We start from the raw sequence: 22,185 nt of genomic DNA, 5'->3' as shown, positions 1-22,185 counted from the left end.
GCAAACGCTCAAATATGCATGGTCTTAAAAGCTTTCTCTGCAGTGCTAGTGCAACTGCTTGTCACACTGTATATGGTTAAACAGAAGCCATTTTTAGGGTTTTAGTATTTGTATTCTGATTTCACTCAGGATGGCCTTAAAATATTCATCTTTACTAAAATTAGTAGTGTGATTTTCTAACAGTGTGTTTTATGAACAAAAGTATGTGTAGCAGCTACATGCATCTGGGAACAAACTTACTCTGGGAAATCTTAGGCCAACAAGCAGTCTAGTAAAAAATGTATTTTGTTTTGATGACCTCTGATATTTTCACTTTACTTACACATTTTACCTTCATTTCTTTATACTTTTCTCCACATAGTGTAGTTGTATACAAAAAGCACTGCTTTAATTTGATGGTCGTTTTAGTCTCCAGGTTTGCTTAGGATTTAATCATGAATCTTTCTTCCTTAGTAGAGTTAAGGTGCTCAGATTTCATATCTTGTAATACTGTGCGTGTGATGACTCACTCTTCAGTCTTGATGCTCAAATAATTATATTTGTTCTCCATCCTCATTTCAGTATTTTTTTCTGGAAGGCTGTGGCTATTGATTCAGCTAAGTAATTTAGTAGCCAGTGCTACCTTGTGCCTGTCACTGTGAATTTGGGCTGTCTGGAAGCACCTTTTTTAATCTCCTAACAATGAACTAAGTGCATTTTCCCTCTCTCTTCTTTAAAGTTGAGAGTTATGGAATTCAGGTGAACAGAAATAATTTTTTTAATTTTATTTTTTTAAATCATGAAAAATAAGTTGAATATCAGTGTGACTTCTTTTTTAGAATTGAACTGATCATGAAGTGTAACAATAATTAAAGAGAAGCTGCTTCTGTTGTTGCCTGCTGTGTCCTCTCTCTTCTCTTATAAAATACTTCAAAATCTAAATAAAGTGCATTTAATTCTTATCATCCACTGAAACCTGTGCTAAGAATATATATAAGAAGAATTGGACCCTACATTTATTCAGACTTTATGGTAATTTAAATCTCAGTGTTTCAAACCTAGCACAGTGTGAGCAAATAACGCTTTTATAGCTTTAAATTCAGTCTGACAGGCTTTAAATGTCTTCTCAGGCATATTGAACTGGAACAAACAAGGAAGCACAGGCATTATGTATGAGAAGTAATAGCAGCATATAAACAAATATTTACTGGAAACAGTGAATTTTCTGACCCAAAAATTTGGACCTGAAACTGGTCATCCACACTGATTGCAAAACAGTGCCTGGATTCCTAATTTCAGCTTTGGAAGAGCTGATGTAATTGCTTGTTGTTTTCAGCTCAAACTGTCTTGAAATTTCATACTTTGATGTGTTTAGTTGTGAGAGGTTACCTGTAGATCATTTTTGGCTTAATAGAGGTTACTTGTTAGCTGAATGCAGTAACATGTTTAAATATGTATCAAAGCTTTACGTAGAGATTAACAATAAATGCTATGCATCGTGAGCTAGTATATATATGAGAACCATATATTAAACTGGGGGTGTTTCACTGGGTTTTTATCAGGATTTTTACTTTTTTGTTAGATGTTTGAAACAAAAACAAACAAAAAAAAAATAGTGGGTTTTTTTCCCACTGATTTGATATTAATTTCCCAGAGATGAATAGAGATCCCGGTAGTAATTTATTTGAAATTTGGCAGAATTTGTATTGGCTTTTAATAAATAATGGGTCATATTTCTGAAAGAAAATGCTGATGGCTATCATTCTTCCAATGTTTTCATTTTTTTTCCCTTTCTTAAGAAAAACAAGATAGAAATCTATACCAGAAAAGTGACATCTTGGTTTAGAAATATTTAAAATGATTTAAACTTTAGAATCTTTAAACTAATGGATTTGGAAATTGTCCACAAGAGGATGTAGCGAAGAGGAAGAAGTTGACTGATGGTTAAAATTAATGTTTTAATTCCACTTGTAACAGTAGCATTTATTTTCTTAGTTGTTTCCTGGTATAGTGAAAAGATGTCATTTGGTCTTGTAAGAGTTGTTTTAATTGAGACATGAAGATTTCTCTTCTAAAAATCCTTCTATAATGAATTCCTGGTGTAAAACCTTATTCCTAGCTTTATTTAGAGAGGAAATAAATGCACTGTTAGCATCGTACTTAGAAAAGCCAACTACTTATTTTAAAATAGTTTACTACCTTTGTACATATTTTGAGTTTTTTAACTGCAAAATTATTTGATTTCTAAATTTTTATTTATGCCTGTGACAGAGTGAACTGATTAAGGCAATTTCAGCCTGCTATAACTGCCTTTTCCCCTCCCTTTTTGTGAAAGGGAAAATATTTTGTATGATGTCCGTGGTTTTGGTTAGAGTGCTCCATTAGGGGATTTTTTCCTAGGCCAATGAACTCTGTACATTTGCCTCTGTAGTTGAAATGTCACTTTTGTTCTGGGTACTAAGGATGTGGCAGTGATAATTTGAAATCTCAGCACTGGAGAAAACAGCATTTTAGGAGAATTTCAAAAGGTTGACTGTAGTGAGAGTTCTTCTGCTCTGGAATTCTTTTATTTCTTGTTTCTTTAATCTGTTTAATTTGATTGCGCGTGTCTTCTGCTCAAATCATCATAATTTCCATAGTTACTCATAATAAATGATGCAGTGATCTTGCAGAGAACTGAAGTGGAACATGGAGAGATACTTAATGTGTGTTGTGCCCAGTCTTAGCTGTTCTTTAGCAAACACCAGGCTTGGATTTGTATTTTGTTTTGTTTGCTAGAAAGAATATTTATAACACTGGTGTACTAATCTCAGAAGCCTGCCTCACATTTTCTTCTTTACTAATAGTTTTGTGTAATTAGTTCATATCTTTATAGCAGTGTGGTGATTTATTTAAGTGACAGGCATTGCAACAGTGCTTTCTTTGTAATCTTAAGTGTTTGCTGTAGGCTTCTTTTGGGTTTGTCTCCTCACTGTCTGAGAATGTATAATAATGTAAGACAAGGTAGTTGAACAAAGTCCTTTAATCAGACTCAGATACTCTATAGTACCAGAATCTTCTGAGTTACAGGTATCACTCATAATGTCAAAATCCAGGCTGGTGCATAGAGCTTGCTGTCGTACTCTGAGGAGCAAGGAGCAGGCATTCTGCTAAAGGAATGACCCAGTGTTTAAATACTCTCTAACTGCCTCCCCCTAACACTGAGTTCAATCATAACATTCTTCTAACCAGAAGTCTCTGCTCTAATGTCTTGACTCAAAATCATTGGAAACTGAAACTCCTCTCTCTAGATGCGACTGGAATGTTTTTCATGGTAGATTCGTGACAACTGGTTGTTAATGTGTGGTACCTAGGACTAGTAAGATGAATTTTCAAGGTGCTGCTTAATACTGAGCAGCTGAAAGGTGAATTTAGTTTTTAATTATTTCTAGCTTTGGCAATAGTATTTCTGAGTCAAAAAATTCTTGCCATGATTCTGCCTTGCTTGATTTTTCTCCTTTCTCAACGCTTTTCCTTTATCTTCATGTAAATGAATCCCAAAGCATTCAGAGAACCCTGATAAAGAGGGACAAACACAGAAAGTCATGCACTTGCAGTCTGACTCTGCTTTCCTTTACTTAGGGAAGTTCTCCCTGCAAACTCAGTAATAATCTGATAAGTGTTGTTATGCATTAAAAACAAGCATATACAATATGATACAAGTTTCAATGACGTAAGTGCCTGCAGCAGAATTTCAGAGATAACATTCTGTCATTTCCTACCTTCTGAGTATGAGCATCATTTTGTCAAGTCTGTGCAAGAAACATTATTTTTGATGCCGTCAGTGGCATCGCTGCTGTGATTTTCCATCTGTCTTTAACCAGGTGATTGCTGCTTTGCTTCACATAGCAGTGTCAGCAGTAAACCCCATTATATAGCTGCCAGTTGTCATAACAAATAAATATTTCTCCCATCCGGCATTATTTACTTCCTGTTCTGCTTTGGAGACATCAAGCTGTTTTCTGGTACTCTAGTCATAATGCAGTTTGAGAAGCAAGGAAGTCATGTTACAGGGTAAAAAGAACATGATGCTGATAATGCACTTCTTTTTTACTCTTATGTCAATATAGTCTCCTTCTGTTGTTCACCTTAAAAATTAGTGCAGACAATAGATAATTGCATAACTGGAAAAAGAAGGTATAGTATCAAGCAGTGGTATCATGCTCTTGTCTTTCCACTGTGCCTTTCAGAACCATGTGCAATAATGCACAGTGTAACTGAGCTACAGAATCTTGCAAGATTTTAAGTAAGGTCTGCATTTGCAGAGTTTATCAGATGTCTCCACAGGGATTACTAATGTTATTTTGTTATTACTATTGTTATTTTGTTAACAGTTTCACAGTGGCAGTGCAGGAGGACCATAAGGGCAGGACCTTGTGCAAAAATCTGCACTAATGATTGGAGAAGATAGATCAGGTTCCAGTTTGGATAGAATTTAAAGCGTAAAAACATCAAAATGTAGATGAGAAAGATGAGAGAGCTGGAACAGGCAGAATGGGAACCAGAAGGACAAAAATAAGGATGTCAACCTAGATGTGGAGGAGAATGCATAACTCTTGCAAACCATTCTCCTTGGTGAGAGCTTAGGCACCTTTATAGGAATGTGTGCACTGCCGTTGCAAGGTTGGATTCCCTAAAATAAAACAAAAATTAAAATTAAATATAACAAAAATTTAAAAATTAAAATAAAATAATAAAATAAATTAAAAATTAAAATAAAATAAAACAAAAAATAATTTTTCCCTTAAACAAAATAAAAAATACATAATAAAAAAAAAACGAACCGAAAACGAGGAGATGGTACGTTTCAATGCTGTTCATTTTGCACTTTTCACAAGCTGCCACTTTTTAAAAGAATGTTTAGGCAGGTTCTTTGAGGGTGATGAGGAAATATAGAAACAAGCACTGAGATTTACTTCTGTGTATGTCAGATGTATCCTTAAGTGTGGTGCGTACGTTTGAGCTGGTAGGAGGCTTTCTTCAAACTGAAAGCGGTTTGGCTCTTTGCTGAGCGATGCTATAAATGTAGATCTTTTGGAAAAGCTAAAAATGAACTGGTTCTAGTGCAAGACAACATTTTGATGAGTGAGTGTTTAGTAAGGCATCAATAGAGAAGATGAGTATCTTTTCAAATACTTTATATAGCATTCATTTCTAAGTTCGGAAAGAAGTTCTATTTGTGAACATAGATCATAACTGACAGCTGTTTGATGTTAATTTTGTGGTCCTTTTTTATAGAAGTGACGTATTGTCAGTAGGGAATTACAGGTCATTTTCATCATCCTGTCTCAGAAAAATGTTGTCAGTGGCCTCCTTCCTGTTTGAACCTTCTGGCAGCCAATCTTCACATTTGCTTTGGAAGGAAAGTATATGCCTTGAGGAGCAACAAGAGTTGACCCCAGGGCTGTAGGTAGACTTGGGGTGAAGGGAGGGACAACTGCAAGCAAAAAATATGCCAAAAAGGTTAAGCAAACAAAAGTGAAGGGTTGGGTTTGGGTTAGAGCCAGATGGAGCATGGAGCAAACAGGAAGGATTATATGGATACTGAAGAGTACAGTATATGTTGGTGGGAAATTATATTTGTTCTTCCAATTGCTGCTGCCATTGTTGATGGATAAGATCTTGGTAGCACATCTTGCTTGCATTCTACTTGCAGGTTTCTTCCTTAACTTGTTAGTGTTAGAACAATTCTGAAAAGTATGTAATTTCTTCTGCATTATTTCATAAATCGATAATTTGCTTGCATATTCAAACCAAATTCTTTATTTTTATTGCTTTTCTTCTTCTGTTCTCTGGGAATGTCTTTGCTCTTATCCTATTCACCAGCTTCCTTCAGTTTCAGAGAGCAGGAGGAAGTCTCCCAGTGACATTTCAGTCTCCCATCGTCTGCCTTTCCATTGCTTCTGCTGCTTCTTAAGCCTGATTTCTACCAACATTTTATTAATGACCACATGTACTCCCTCCCTTCATTTCTGCAGTTCCTCAAATGCACTTCTGTCCCCACTACCCATTGACAGTGTGCACTGACGTGTTCTCTTAGAAGTTGCTGCCCTGCTTGGGCCCAGCCCATTGTCATTTCTACTGCTCACTTCAGAAAATAAATACATTGACATTCTGTTTGGCAGAGCTTTGTCACAACTTTCAGCCTTTCCTCCATCCCATCTGCTCCCCCAGCTGCTCAGTCACACCCTGCCCTGCATTTCAGTGTCCCTAACTGCAGCTAGATAAAATAGCCAATAACTGTTAGTCAGGATGTATCACTTCCCTTCCCACTGTCCCATCTGCTCCTCACTCTCTTTCAGTTTTTCTCCTGTTCTGGTGCTTTTATGCATTGCTGTTATTTTTGGCAAATGGCCGCATTGCGGATGACCCAGATTCAAGGGAAGCATTGAGGTATTTGCTCATGTGTTAATGAAGGTGGTTACCAGGGCTCAGAGATCGACTTTGAAGAGTTGGCCTTTATTTATCTAGAAATATTTTTGGAAACACTTGAAAGTGCTTTTGAGATTGACTGGATTGTCTCTCTCACTTCTGTAGAGAAGTAAAGATTGGGCCTTACTCTTTAGTTGAGAGCAATGGGCAGTGAAAGCTGAACTTCAGATCCTTAGATTACACTGGAAACAGGCACTCCAATTAGCAATTTTGGATTTTCTTCTACTGATTTTCCTAGTGTGCATAAGGGCACATCTATGTCCCTCTTGTAATACAGGGACTGAAACATTCCACAGATTTGTTGCTTCATCCCCTCCCTGCCAAAATCCTTTACAACCTATATTAACAACTTATCGGAAAAAAAAGATTTAATTTTATTCTTGTGACATACAGATGAGTCAACATTAAATTTCCTTTTAGACATTACTTCTCCAGTAAAAGAAAGTTGAAAGGGTGGAGCTTTAGTAGCATTGAGAAGAGTACTTCATACACTCGGGAGGCAGTGAAACATAAGGGAAGGACTAGGTTTTACATAGTTAATTTATTTGTCTTCTTTGACACAACAAATAGTACAGATTATGTTATCTTGTAAAGTTTTTTACAGATAAATAGACTGTTAGGGTTAATTGGGTTAGGATTAAATCTGTGGAATATTTATGACATAATTACTACCTATTCTTTAATTTTGACAACTCAACTGAAAATTGTACTAGATTATTTTCACCCTTTAAAAACCAAAGGTAGATGAAAATAAGTAATGTAACCTGTGTTGTTGTAGTCTGTAGTATCAAGCACATCTTTCCTGTCACTGTGGCCATAGTATCTGACAGTCTTATTCCACAGTGCATAAGTTCTGAAGAGAAACATTCAATTGCTTCTCTGGTTTTACTGTACATTCTGATTCTGTCTATGTTTGGATTACAGAGTCTCTGGAAAGGGTAGTTCAAAAAGAAATAAATGTTGTGAGTCTCTGTTTTGCTCCACGGAGATGTATAATTGAATATTTCATTGTCAGACAGGCAGCTATAGCTTCAGTGTCATTTTAGCATGAAGTGCTCTTTCACTAGTTTCTTTCCTGGCAGTATTTCCAACAGGAAAAGAGAGGAAGGAAAGAACAGAAAAATCCAGAGAAACACCACAGATCTGTGGTGCTATCACAGTTGAAGCTACTCATTTTATTGCTATGGAATGTATTGTTAAAGGCATTAAGTAGCGTAACAAGGAATTGTGGATGATTATTTTTATTTTTTTAATATTTTGTCTACTTTGAAGAAAATGACATTGTATATTCAGAATTTCTAGATTTCTAAATGCTAGTAGATATCTAAATCACAAATATTACTACGGAATATCAAGAGCAGTTTCAGTCCTTCTGCATACATAAGTTAATGCTTCTAGTGTAATAATTTGAGTGCAGTAACTACTCAGGTACTTTTATAGTTAGCTTTTTCAGATGACATGACATGTTAAGAGAACTTTTCTTTTATACCTTTGTTGCAGCTGGGTAAAAGCTGCACTGACATCAGAGACTTTCAAGAAAATTTGTACTGGTTTTGGATTGATGCCTAGCAACATTGATGGAAATTAGCTACTGTACAGCCTAGAAATGACTTGGTGTCTGTCTAAACTCTTTCTATCTTAAACTACTCCCTTATAAATGACCAAAGGCTTTTATGGTTCATTTGTACTGTTTAACATATACCACTTTTGTAGAGCATGATGTATTATATATGTGACAGGTTTATTTATTTTTTTAGTAACTGTATTCATTAAAAAAAAAAGAGCTTTTTTTAGCCAGACATGTTGTTGGTCTTGGTCTTTGGATTGCAAAACTGATAGACCTTGTGAACTTATCAGCTCAAATCAACACTTTAGTGAAAAATGCAGTCAAACACAGGCTCTCTGATGGATTACCCATCTCCAACTCTTTTTCCTACTGCGACTGTTTCTCTATGGAGTGGATGCAGAAGTTTGTTAAATAAAAGGAGAGTGAAAATAGATTTAGTTGTATACTATGTAGGTAAGCTCCAACTCAGTCAGAATAGATCAACATGACATAAGGAGAGTGACTTTGAATACTAAAAGTCCATTCCTGTTCCTTATTTAAATGGGTAGTTAATGTAGATTTAATAACAAGATTTGGAACATTTCATCTGTATGCATTTATGCATTGTAAAGAAGCATATGCTTTGCTATATGGGAATATACATTCATAGTGTGCATTTCAGAAGAAAACAAAATATCCTCTACCTGTCTGGGAACTGAAATAAGACATTATGGGCAACTTTGGGGATGCAGGGTACTAAAAAAGGAAAGAGATATTTTACTAAGTAACTCTGTCCATGAATAATTTTCTTATATTCTCTACCCTTTCCCTGTGATACCCTAATTTTGATCCAGAGTTTTCAGAAGAAAATCTCAGTCTCTGTATTCATGTATGTATGATTTTCCCAGTGTTACTTGGAAGATTGACTGCTGCACATACAGGCTACCAGAAGGTTATCTATCTTGTGTTTTTGTGTTGGCTCAGGCTGACTCATACACTAGATACAGTTCCTGCTGGCACTAACATTTGATTTGCCAGAGATCTACTTTGCAGTAATATGTTAAGATTATATTTTTATGCATGTAATTCATTTATTTGAAATTTTGTAACTTAATAATCTAGCAGTTGAAACATTTGTTCCGATGCTTATAGAACTAGCAAACTAGCAATTTGTCTAGAAATGTATTTTTAAGTCTCTTTTGACCATGTACTAATGTTGTTTTAGGTATCTGAGCATGAATTGTAGTCTGGCTGCAACTATTAAAGATTAATTACTAATCTAGAGGGTTTTTTTTGTTTGTTTTTTCTTTCTTTTTTGGTGCTACGATCACAAGACTGTTTTCTGCAACATCAACATTTAAGTCATGAAGGCTGAGCATCTCCTGATATTTTCCTTAGTTTCCATGCACTGGCAAATGCTTATTACTTTGCAAGAACCACTCAGTCTTCTTCAGATTCTGGTGCTATGTGGGGAGGATTTCAGCCTAGGGACATGATAAACAAGATTCTTCTTTTTATGCAGTGGTGTAATGAGGTAGTATTTCCCCAAGATATAAGGACTGGAGAAAGCTAAAGCTTTCTAATTCTTCTTTCACAGTCTTTCTGCAGTCTCCCTTGCTGCACTCACACCTCAGGTAATAATGCAAAATATAAAAATAGAAAAAGGTAAACTAGTGTATGATGGAGAGAGTCTTGCTTTATTTGGATCATCAGGACAACAATAAAGGAGCTTTACAGGAGATGTTTACAATTCTTGAATACGAACAGCACTACTTGCAATGAAAAATATTTGAATTGCATATAAATTTAAGTCATCTTTATATGGAAATATCTGTTTATTAAGAGTCTCAATCCAATCACCAATTCTGATCTGACTTTAGATTCTTTCAGTGAAGTCTAATTAGTTAACCAAAGCATGAATGACTTCAGAATTTTTTTTTTACGCTCCTTGTTTTGTACTCATGCTTTCCTCCATAGGGAATCTATTGCATAGTATTATCTGCTCCAGAAGCATGTTGTTTATTGCTTAAATCCATGAAAAAAAAAAATCTTTAAGGAGTACATCTAAGAAGCAAAAATTAAGGTACAAAATATATAGTACTGTGTCAAGTTCTGGGTTCCCCAGTACAAAAAGGACATAGACATACTGGAATTAATCCATCAAAGGAAAACAGAGGTGGTGAAAGGGAGTGCCTGCCATATGAGGACTGGCTGAGAGAGCAGGAACTGCTCAGTCTGGAGAAGAGAAGGCTTGGGGGGATCTTACCATGTGTCTAAGTACCAAATTTTAAGGTGGAAAAAGTCAAGCTAACGCTACTGTGAGCTGAGATGTTGAACTAGGTGACCTCCAACTTTGACTATGATTCATCTCTGCTTTTATCGTAAAATCCTACCCTAAGTTAAATGGCATTGGTGGGAGTTCTGTTAGTTATGTTAAAAGCTTTGGGAGCTATTCTGTAAGGATTTAAACTTGTGTTGTTTGTCATAACCATGATGTCTTTTTTCTAACAACGCTTGAAAAATTGTAGGAGCTGTTGACTTTATCTGCACCTTTTGTTTTGCCCCTCAGGAGCATTTCTTCTCACCAAGGGTTCATCGTCGACTTCATGCTGTCCTAGCATCTGTTTGCACTTCAATGTTGATTTTATCAAATCTAATATTTCTTGGAGGAAATCATGTTGGAAAAATCTATTGGAACAGGATCTTCGTGGAAGGCAAGTTTGTTTTATGTGCTTTGTAGATAATAGAACTTTCCAGTAAATTACCATGAGTAGACTGAGCCAGGTTTTTTTCTCAGTGCAATTTGGGAGTAACTTTTTTTCTGTTCCTGTTCAAAGCCATCAAAATTCTGTCTGATATAATCTAAATAACGATGCAGGCTGTGTGACTATAAAATAACATTGGATTTCTCCCATGAAGTACAGAAAAGGAGTTATCATGCTTCTCTGTCAGTGAAGTCACTGAAGATTGAATACTAAATGTGTGACAGGTTAGCCCAATTTTTTTTTCTTCTCTGTATTTCATGTTCATTAATAGGATAAGGTGTATTAAAGCAAACCCTTTTGGTTCTCCAGATGGTTAGTAAATGATGTCTGCATTTTTACAGCATAATTGAGGCTTATTTTGTAGTGGATCTGTCAGGGTAGGGACCTTCTTAACATCAAGGCCAGGATTTAAGGACATGGGATCTTGTGTGACAGTATCAGCTTGTAAAGTTGTTGAATAAGCAGTATGGAGCTTTGTACTGTGAACTCAATCATGGAGTAAATCTAGCTTTATTTATTTATTTATTTATTTATTTAGCCAGAGCTTATAAGTGAGGGCAGTTCATTTCTGAGGTTTCTATTGCCACTGGAGCACTACTTTGTCAAACAGAGGTCTTGTAGAAGAAGATTTCTTCCTTGCTAATGTAGTACTAGTAAGCTTCTGTGTCTAGAAGTGTTCCCCTATGATGACCACCATTGCTCCTTCATGAAGTCTTTTCTCCTTATGATGGTTTAGTGCTCAGTGCTGGAGTCCTCCTTAAGAATACCCATATAATAAGACTATGAAAGAGTAAGTTATGTAGATCAAGTGAATTATTGGCTTGTGTGCTGAAGGGAAAAATGTTGAAGCAGCACTGGGAAGGTCGCATTTTTAACATAAAAAGTAGTTGAAGCTTTTTTTGTTAATGCTGAGCAGGATGAGGTTAAATGTTTGTGTTTGTGCTTTGGTCTGAAAACACAAAAGATGTATTCACTGCTTTCTTTAAAAAAGCTTTGTTTTCTGATAAATTCTGTTCCTTCTTTTCAATTAGTTGACTAATACTTTGTGTGAAAATACTAGCTGAGAGAATAAGTTTGGAGGTAGAATTGAGCATCACATCTTACGGATAAAAAAATATCTAATGAAAGTTTCCATTTCATTCTCATAGCATAATGCAAAGTATTTTCTAAATAAAATTTTTATATTAGCAGTTATTGAATGATGTTTTTTGAATCCAAGAAGTACAGTAGTTTAGCAAGTGAAACAGTATTAAACCAGATTAATTATTGATTGTTTTTCTAGAGCTGTGGTGTTTTTGGTTTTGTTTTCTTCTAATTTATATATAGCTCTTCAATCTATTGCTTTGCATGTGCTGTGAGACCAGGTGTCTGAGATAGGGAGCACAAATTAGTTGGATTGTTTGCAATTTGTTTTATGTACTGGTTGAGGTTGGAAAGGACCTCTGGAGGTCATCTGGTCCAGCAGCCCTGTTCAAGCAAGAATACCGTTCTTGATGTGTTTCCGTGATGGTTTAAATTAACTTTAATTCTAAAACTGAAGAGCTTTTGCTTATTGCAGATCATACTCTGCTAGTACAAATCTATGTGTTAAACTAGATCTATCTGTATCCTCAGATCACACGGGTGACCATGAGCATATTTCCTACTGGTTCTCATAACTCACAGACAGTAATTGAAAATCAGCTAAGATTTCAGAATCACGGAATTGTAGGGGTTGGAAGGGACCTCTAGAGATCGTCTTGTCCGACCCCATGTATTTCACTGCATCTACACTCCTGCTCCACTGCATACAATTGAATAAATGATGTACACTGCAGGCCAGTGAAGTCCTGAAGTGCTATTCAAAACTATTGTCTTCAGTTTAATGTAAATTTGTTGAGTGATAGAAGACATAATACAAACCTACTCACGTGTCCTTCTGAGGTAAGGGGTAGAGATGGGTATGAAAGAAAGCTGTCTACCTGCACGCACGTCAGCTGCATAAGAATAGTCAGTTTCCTTCTTTTGTTCAAATCCCTTGGAATTGTTTGTACAAAGACTTGTATGCATAGCAGTAGGTGGAAGATAGGAGAATAGATTTGCATCACACAGTTTATAAATAGCACTGGCATTTGTAGATCACTAGCAAAATTATTCAAGGTCACGGATTACTGACTTCAGCAATAAAATATATCTGAAAGCAGAAAGCAGATCTCCAGTTTTAGGTGGAAATTCAGGTATTGTGCATGAAATTTTCAGATCTATCAAGGAAATGAATATTAGTATTTTAAAACCTCACGTTCCCAGAGTACACTGTTATGAGTTCTCTTATGAGTTCTATTGTACTACTGCCAGATAGTAGTAATTTTTTTTATCATCTGCTTTCTTCTTATGGAAAATAAACTTATCTGGCTTCAAAATAAATTTCTCAGCATCTTTAGCAGCGTTGCTGTCAATCTCAGGTGTCTGTGTTATCTATGGGCATTTGTTCCAATTTTTTTTTCTCCAACTGTTTGCATGAGCCTTAGACCTTCTTTCTAAAACTTAACTTACAGTTCAGGGATCTGTTTGCAATGCACTGTAATAATTTTGGTTAATAGAATGAATTACTTTAGCAAGCACAGCTGAAGACAATAAGTTGGGAGGGGACACAAGTATGTTGTGTGATACAAAAAGTATAAATGTATAAACTGCTTCATGTGCCTTCCTTGGTTTACAAGGAACAGAGTCCAGATCAGTGAGGAAAACACACAATGCATGTGCTGTATATTTCATTTTGATTAGCTGTCTAGACATTGGACAACTGTTGTTAAACTCAACTATAAACCAGTCTTCAACCATCCAATTTACCTCACTATATTGCAAGGAGAAGAGTGCCTCTTGTGAGGGCAATTCATTCCACATACATCTTGGCATGGGATGAGATGCGTTGTCACTCTTCACTGCATTCAGAGTCATTTTGTACAGGCTAGTTATGATTAGATTGGATGTCTAACCTTTGAGAAGATGTCCTTTAGGAGACAGCCAGCAAAGAACAAATTTCACCCCCAGTTAGAAATGATTTACTGCAGGAGTCCAGAATGGCTGGGTAGGCAGAAGCTCTGCAGTCAAGGGTATCTCTGACCATTGTACCAGGCTTCAAACTTTGTGAGGCAACAGTGTCATGCCACTTCCAACAAAAATACACCCTTATGCCAAGGCATGTTTGCAGCGGTATGAAATGCATAAAGTAGCCTCTTCTTTTGCTTGACATTCTGAAGTTTAAAGTTAAAATAGTTCCAGTTTCGGTTATTGCAGGTAAAAAAAATAAAAAAATTAAAAAGCATCAGGCAGTTAGAGCAGAATGCAGCAAAATGATGGTGAGTCTACGACATTATTTTGTTCTGAGAGGGCAGCATAGCGGGGAGATAGAAGTAAGCAGAAAATTTCTGCAAAGGAAGTGTTAACAAACTAGTTCCTATTTCCAGTGAGCTCAGAGACTAAAAATGACTGCAAAGGGTAGCAGGGAAGCTTTAGTTTTAGGAGAAACTTTCAAACTTTGAGGCATAGTAAATACTCAGACACGTTATCAAGGCAAGCTGTTGAGTTGCAATCTTTGGAGGGCAGTCTCCAGGTAGGGAAAAATCTGTCAAGCAATGTAGAAATATTGATTTTGTCTTTGTGTGGGAGGAACCCTTGAATGGCCTCCAGACCATTTCAAGCCCTATTTTCTGTAGGTGGTTTATCAGCAGATACAGCTGACAGAAATCTGTGTGCAGCACAGCAGGATTTTGGGTGGGGGGGATGACTGTATTTTTCTTTAGCAAATTAAGGAGTTTGATAATGTATAAAATGGCAGTTTCAGAAACATGCTGCTTCTGTTTGGAGTCAGGTGGTGGAAAAGTCTCTTAGCACTGTGAACAAGATATAACTTAGTGGAACTGATGGTGAAAATTTAAGCTACTGACAAGTACTCTAATGGAAAATTGGAAATATTTGCTCTTTCCTTCTAACATTTAGGATGGAATGCGTAGCACCATATATGAATATTTTGTTAGAAACATTTCTAAGAGCATTTAAAACCAATTGTGCTATATAAAACTGAAGCTGGTTTCCAAATGCTTAATTCCCTAATTGAAAATGGGGAAGCCTTTATTTTGTCTGTAGTTTTATCTGTCAACTTGCTTTAAGCAAAATCAGATCTTATGCTAACTAGAATCCTGTTATTTGGTTAATTTATAGTAAATAAAAAGATTTTCTTATCACTACAGAGTGACTATCTGATTAACCTTATGGGACATCTTTGCTTCTCTGCAGTCCATGGAACATCTTAGCTGTTGACTTGCAAGTGAGAATTTCCATGATAGTAGCATAGGAGATTCAAAGATTTGAGGGAGGCAAATTTTGATGTAATATATTTGGTATCATATGCATAAATGTGGAATTTTTAGCTTGCTTTGGCAAAAACAGTAGGAGATAATTATTTTATAAAATTAAACGCAGATTACATTCATTAATTACACAATGTAACAGTACTGAAGATTATTCTTTGAACTTATTTGTTTCTTTTTAAGTAGATCATGCAGTGAATGAGTTAAGAATTCCAAAGGGTATCAGGATTCTTCAAGATGTGAACTACTGTTGTCTGTACAAGTTTTGCCCTTGTTTTTGAAGATGATAAAAAATTTTCTATATTAGTTGTTGATATGCCTTTCTATACTGAGCAACTAATTCATTTAAAAACAGTAAATTACTTACTGTAACTCCATTGCTGTGTGGGACAGATATCAGTAGCAAAACAAACGAAAAGATAAGAAATTCCTGTGTCAGTTTTTGTTTGCTGTAATCTGTCTCATGCAAGAACATGTCTATCGTGCAACTAATGTTGCAGATCATATGCTTCATTTGCTGCAATAGTGATTATAGGGAAAATATTTCATGATGACCAGCAGTTCACACAACAGCATCTCCCTCTTAAGAATCTAATTACTGCTGGTTAGTTAAATCTGTTAACACATTTTAAGGGCTGATGAAAACTAACAAAAAGAAGTGGAACAGATAAGTCAGAATGTGTAATTAAATATAAGGCTTTTGTTGGACATTTTAACTCTGAGGTGTTGTCAGATAACATACATATGTATACAATCATGGGGTCATGGAATCATTAAGGTTGGAAAAGGCCATTAAAATCTGTCAGCCCATCACAGCCATGCCCACTAACCCATGTCTCTTGGGGCTACGTCTGCACGTTTCTTGAGCATCTTCAGGGGAATGAAATCAAGTGGCAGAAGACCTGAAGAGAGGCCACAAAATCTGTCAGCTGAGGTGTCCCTGTGCCTGTGTGATACTTTGCTCTATACTCTGTGCATTTCTTGCAAAACCTTCATTCATATTTATTTGCAACTGGAAGAAGGTGGGAGGTCAACTGCAGTGACTGGCTGTTCAGAGTTGGTGTTAGCATTTTCAGGTGGCCGTTGTTTGGGTTTGGAATCTTGTGCTGTAGGGGAATTGCCGTATGGTATTCCTGCATTCCAGATCCTCCAGATTTTCACTTTCACTCAGAGGTCCCGCTTTCTAAGGTTATGCAGAAATTTAAGGTCATTTTTTTTCCCCAAAAATACATTTATGAATGCTATATTGATGGATTGCATAATTTAGAGAAATATTGCAGAGTGGCAAGAATAGTACTAAAGATGTCACATTTTTCCAAATGATTCATTCCTCTTCATGCACAAAGGAAACTTGTTTTTGCAATCATTTATGTGACCTTGCTTAGTGGGTGCAGTTCACTGGGAAGTGAGCTGGCAAAATGCCAGGAAAACCAGATTTTGGTCTGCAGAGATGCTGAGGCAGTTCACCTTCCTTCACTTCCCAAAGACTTATGAGCTGTATAAAAGCAAATATTCATGTTTGTTTGGCATGGTTCCTTTTTAGAATAGAAAGAATAAAGTATGTTCTTCTGCCACTTTCTATTGTATTGGTTTGAGCTGCCATTCTGCATGCAAACTGTTGGAGCACTGCTGTGTTTAAATACAACAGTTGCTGTTGATTGTCAATTGTTTGTCATTTCTCTTTAAGCTCTTAGGACCTCATGCTGAAATCTCATTAGTACAGAAATACCCTTCTGTCTTAGAGTCCCAGAACTTGGGCAGATATGTCTTCCTGGATCAGTATAATTCCAGGGTCAAAATCAGTCACAAATAAACTACATATCATGTAAGATGTTAAAGCCTTCATTTTATATCCAGTATGTGCAAGTATATGAAATGCTAAAGAATCTACAGTGTGATTGTGTGTACAGAGTGCACTGTTATGTGTTATGATGCACATATACCAATGACTTACAGAACGAAATAAATTTTAGTGCAAGGAAAATTGGGGTTGTGGGTACATTGCATTGTTTTTCTAGCAATCTGTCACTCTTCACTAAAAGAGAATACATTTGTTACCTATTGAGCTTTGTTGATAGTGGTAAAGCACTCCCAGATTTTCAAAGACTTGAGGTTTCATACAGCTTTTTTCTTACCATCCTAATGATGACTGTAAAGATGTAGGATGGTAGGATGGGCAGTTGTTGGTGTACCTGGGTTAGCCAATTTTTAGATAGAAAATAGATAGCCATTTTACAGATGGAACTGTGTTGGTAGCAGCGTGCTTGGTTTGGAAGCTGGAATGGATGATACAGCCAAACGAGCATGTTTTGGTAGTGTGGACGATCAGCAGGTGTTATTTTTGCAGACTCTCAGAGACTGAAGCACTCTGCATGTGTGGAGTCCTCCAGTATTAAACATAGCATAAGCATAAAAAAATAGGACTTTTTTTGGTCTTGAAAATCTTAAAATTTCTATGGTCTTGTGACTTCTTTTCAGTATGTAGCTTGTAGTTTCTATAGCAGAGCTCAGAAAAGAAGTAGGAGGGTGGGAATGGTTTTAAAATTCATAGAAGAACTTTCAGAAAAATCTTGTAACACCTCTAAAATGCCTTTCTCCAGTCGACCCTTAGCAGATACTATGATGAACACATTAGAAGGCCATGTAGGAATACCTTTGAAACCTATTTGTCTTGAAACTGTTCTTTGGGATCTGTTACGAGGCTGGGAGTGGTGCTCCATCTTTCCCCTGTGAGTTATGGATTGACCAGCAGACATAGGAGGTGAATGCTACCAGCAGACCTTGAGCTTCTGAGGCAATAGTGGAAGAGTGGAATGTGGCTGTGCTTATGCTAAATCTTAACCAGAAAGAGTAATTTGTGAGGACCATTGGTTTTCTTTTCCATTCTAGTTCCTGCTGATTTGTGGTGTTGAAGGGTGAGATCTAATTTTGGCAATATCTGTTTCTCTTCACTACCATTATGGTTGCTACTTTTTGCAATGCAAACGATCTCAGCCAAGAACCTTAAGAGAGCAGTTTGGCTTCTCATTTCTCTGTGTGAGCACACAGCAGATGTGTGACAGTGTCTCACAGTACTGTAAAGTTGCATAAAATACTTGAATTTCCATTTTATGCAAGATGGATCACCATGCTTATTGTGAAATCTGTACATGAATGAGCTCATAGTTGTGGTAACATGTATTTAGCAGATCAGTAATAGCAATAATTTCAGCTAAGACTTGTAACCATCCAAAAAATTCTCTAAAACATGATGCAATCCTTTTCCTTCCCTTATTCAGAAATTTCATGAGCCTGATAGCTGCTACTTTTTTCTCATCATTGAATCCCATTTTTTCCTTCAGTCAGCACCTTTCATCTGTCTTCAGATTTTAACTTGTTCTGACTCTTTCACTTTTTTTCAAATGGTCATTAAGAGAACAGTTCCCAAATACAGAAAAGTAACCATCTAACAGCAGGAACTGAAACACCAGCTGTATTTAGCTTTGCAATCATTGAGACTTTCATGACAACTTTCCAAGTTGTTTATTTTCTGAAAAGTGATTTTAAAAACAGCATTGTGGGATTCCACAGTTATTGCCACTTAGAACTTAGGCCAAATTTTTTCAGCTTATAGGAAAAAAAAAAAGGAGACTTTCTTTTTTTCCAAATGCCAACCCTGAATATCAGCTTGAGACCAGAATATCATGCTGGGTACATTGTGGCTCTTGCATCTCTAGCAACAGAGTCAGAGGTGCTTTTAACAACTGTGTTGCGAAGGTGCACAGGCCATAGAGGAGCCTATCATCCTCTAAAAGATGTGTTGACTTTGCAACAGGGATGAAAAGCAACAGGAGTGAACAAAGCACAAGCTAGAGTTCCCAAACTTTAACAATCCTGGAAATGCTGCATTTTTTCTGTTAGTGTGGTTGCAACAGTGTAGATGAGATACTAGACTAAATAAATGCAAGAAATATTGATAAGTTAAATTCAGATGCAAAGTCAGAGCCTATCATATGCTCTCCAAGATACTGTTATAAATCACATCTAACGTTTGCTGTTCATTCTGTAGTGAAGTAGCGATGAATTTTAGAGCAGTGAAATTCCTCAAGAACACTTCTTCCAATAAAGTAATGGACTTTTAGTGTTGTTTTTATTTAACAAGCTGCATTCCAGTTTATCTTTCCCTTCTTAATTGTAAAGAGAGATAAAGAGAACACATTGAAACCAGTTGTGATGTGTTAGCTGTGGATTTCTTCCCAGGTGTTGAATTTGCATGAGTGTAGAATGTCTTAGCCCTTTGTGATTTAACAAGACCTGACGTTTTATTTCTGACATTTGTGGAGACAGCCATCTTAGTCCACAAATCTCTGTCAAGCTGCCAGACCTGTGTATTCCTGCCTGTTTTTCTAGTTAGCAGTAAATAGTATGAATCATTTGCAGCTACACAGTAGCATAGCAGTATTTAAGCATCTTAAACAGCGATCTCTGATGTTAAGAAATGATTCAGTTATTCTAATTTTTAAAGTACTGCAGCTTACATGTGAAGAATAGTAAATAACATGGTAGGTTTCCTGTTGTTAACATCCTTACTTCTATACCATATAACAACACTAGACTATTGATTTTTATTACTTTTGCTGTCTTTCATATATTTTGTATTACATCCTTTTGCTAAACCTTCTATCAGATACAGTATCCTTTTACAAATTCTAACTTAGGCTTTGAAGGAATTCCTGAGAAAAGTCTCTTGTGTTTTGGTAATACAAATTATCCATAAAAATTCTTCCAATTATGGGACTTTTATATCTGAACAAAGATTTGTCTAGAATCTGGATGGACAAAAGCTCCAATCAGGATACTTGACTAGAGTACTGTTGAGGGAGATTGTTTGTCTCTTTAAAAACTGTAGTAAGGAGTTACTGAAGTACTTGCAGTGTTTAGACAGGAAAATACCTTCTGTATTAGTTCTTAACATGGATAGAAAAGTGTATTTATTCCATCACCTGTGGGTTAATGTGCATCATATGGTAAAGAATAGCTTGTAAGTAATTGAAAGTGACTTAAACTTGAATATTGTGACTGTAATTCTTTGCCAATTCTTCAGTCTGTTAATATTTATACTGAAGACATCTTCTATTTAACAAATAAACTGCATGTAATTGATTGGGTAGCAGCATATAGAATTGTAACGTTCATGATTTGCTATTTCCTTTGATTTTAAATGCTTAAGATAGTGATCTTTGTTCTGGCATGTCTCTTGCATGCAGCTGACAATGTTGCTCATACTCTTTCATTGCTGTATATAAAAATTTTCTCAGTTATATTTTCAGTCTAGCCAAATGAGAAATTAAAGCTTGCATATAGAACAAGACAATCTTCAAGGCACTGTGGCATCATTCATTACAAAGTCCATCATGTGAGTGCATTATTTCTTGCTCCAGTATCAGGACAGGAGAAAACTTTGTTCCTGTGCAGATAGCGTGTTCAGATGTTTAAGAACAATCAACCTGTGTACTGATTAGAAATGTGGAAAATGAAATGACTGAATAGCTCTATTGCTAATGGCATGTACAGTCTTTCACCTTAACTTAAGTTCAATCTTTTTCCAGGTCGCTAGCAACTGAGAGTTTATGCCACCTGATAGTTCTTTTCTTGCCTGCAGTATTCAAACGGAGATGGGTTTGGATAAAGCTGCTGTTGTTCAGCAGGAACTCAGCTGTATGGAGATGTGTCTGTAGACTTCTCCAGTAGCAGAACAAGTTTGGAGGCTGAACCACTGCTCTCTTATCAGTAGGTTGTCCATACAAGATCACACTTATGGTATGAAAAAAAGTCAAGGATTCAGTTTTTGTCTCACCCTAACAGTGCTAAGAGCAGTTAGTTGCATGATGGTTTGAATACTACTTCCAGCAGCATAGGGAGTTCCACCCAGCTGACGACATCCTTATCCTTAGCAAGATCTCCTAGGACAGAGATTCTGTTTGCCATAGTTTACTCACGCAGATTCTATGTTGCCACACAGAAATATATGAGGGTTGCATGATACAAGTATCCATGATTAATGTGTCAAAGTGCACTGTGAGTCACCAGGTAGAGGCAGAAGAAGGATCATTGAGACCCTACAGGGAAATCCATTAGTAGAGTTCTGAACAGTGTATCTCCCAAGAGTTCTGTAACTTGTTATTGGACATTTAATTCAACTAGAGTGGATTGCTATATTTAGTACCTCATTTTTGATCCGCATGCCAAAACACCTTTAAGTGCTCACTGAGGTTTTTAGACAGTACTGTGTCCATTCTAATACAGTTCTTACCATGTGATTTGGCAAATGGGAGGCACAGATACATGGAGAAATCAGGAATCATAAGTTCTATTCACTAAATACTCCTTCCACAAAGACTTAATGGCTATAACCTGAGCTATATAATGAATATTTTGTTACAGACCAGCCATGTGGTACACTGATAACAGTGGATAACCTCATTGCTGATGAGAAGGATTTTCAAGCTGGACTTTGATGATCTTACTTGATTTATCTTGGATGGACAATTGGGAGAAACAAGATATCAGTCCCTGTTAGATGGTGCTAGTGCAGAAATTACAGGCAAGCTGTGGCAAAAGGCCCGACCTCAACCTGACAAGAAGTTGAAAGTATTCTTTCATCATGGTGGCAGACTTTTATTTGAACTGAGTTTTACTGTGTTCTGGCGCACTCAAAGGTCTGTCTGCTGTACTGTCATGTCTCAGTTAGTACCCAGATGCCCATAGAAAAAAAGCACAAGAAATGTGCTGGATTTGGAGAGTGCAGAACAGAGGAAGCTTTTGTTAGAGTGAGCACCAGTACACACCTTAGTTTGAATGATGCAAAGCAGGAGAGGCCATGGCAAGGTTGTGTAAACATGGTCCTCTTGCTTCTCTTTTAGTAGAACTGGAGAATCTCTTATGATGGCTGAAAGCTAAATAGGCCACATTGAGTCTCATTGGTGGGTGATCACTGACTACCAAGGACTCCCTCATGCATAGGGCAGTACATCAATTACTTGACAGTATTGCATAATTGCATAGGGCAGTGTGTAACGTTACACTTCCCTCCAAT

The 22,185-nt window shown here is 36.6% G+C and overlaps 1 protein-coding gene across 1 annotated transcript in view; it reads left to right on the top strand.

Annotated features, from left to right (window-relative positions):
• HHAT (hedgehog acyltransferase) overlaps window positions 1-22,185 on the top strand; it is a 139,820-nt gene that overhangs the window by 75,698 nt on the left and 41,937 nt on the right. Inside the window, exon 10 of the mRNA XM_065752212.1 lies at window positions 10,566-10,710. Within this exon, the coding sequence (XP_065608284.1) occupies window positions 10,566-10,710 (145 nt within the window). The remainder of the gene's footprint in view (window positions 1-10,565; window positions 10,711-22,185) is intronic.

Source organism: Cyrtonyx montezumae, unplaced genomic scaffold, assembly GCF_038088225.1.
Source record: "Cyrtonyx montezumae isolate F1298 unplaced genomic scaffold, pur_monq_1.0 scaffold_0, whole genome shotgun sequence".
NCBI lineage: Eukaryota > Metazoa > Chordata > Aves > Galliformes > Odontophoridae > Cyrtonyx > Cyrtonyx montezumae.
Note: the sequence above shows the minus strand (reverse complement) of the source record. Positions and strands in the feature narration are given on the sequence as shown.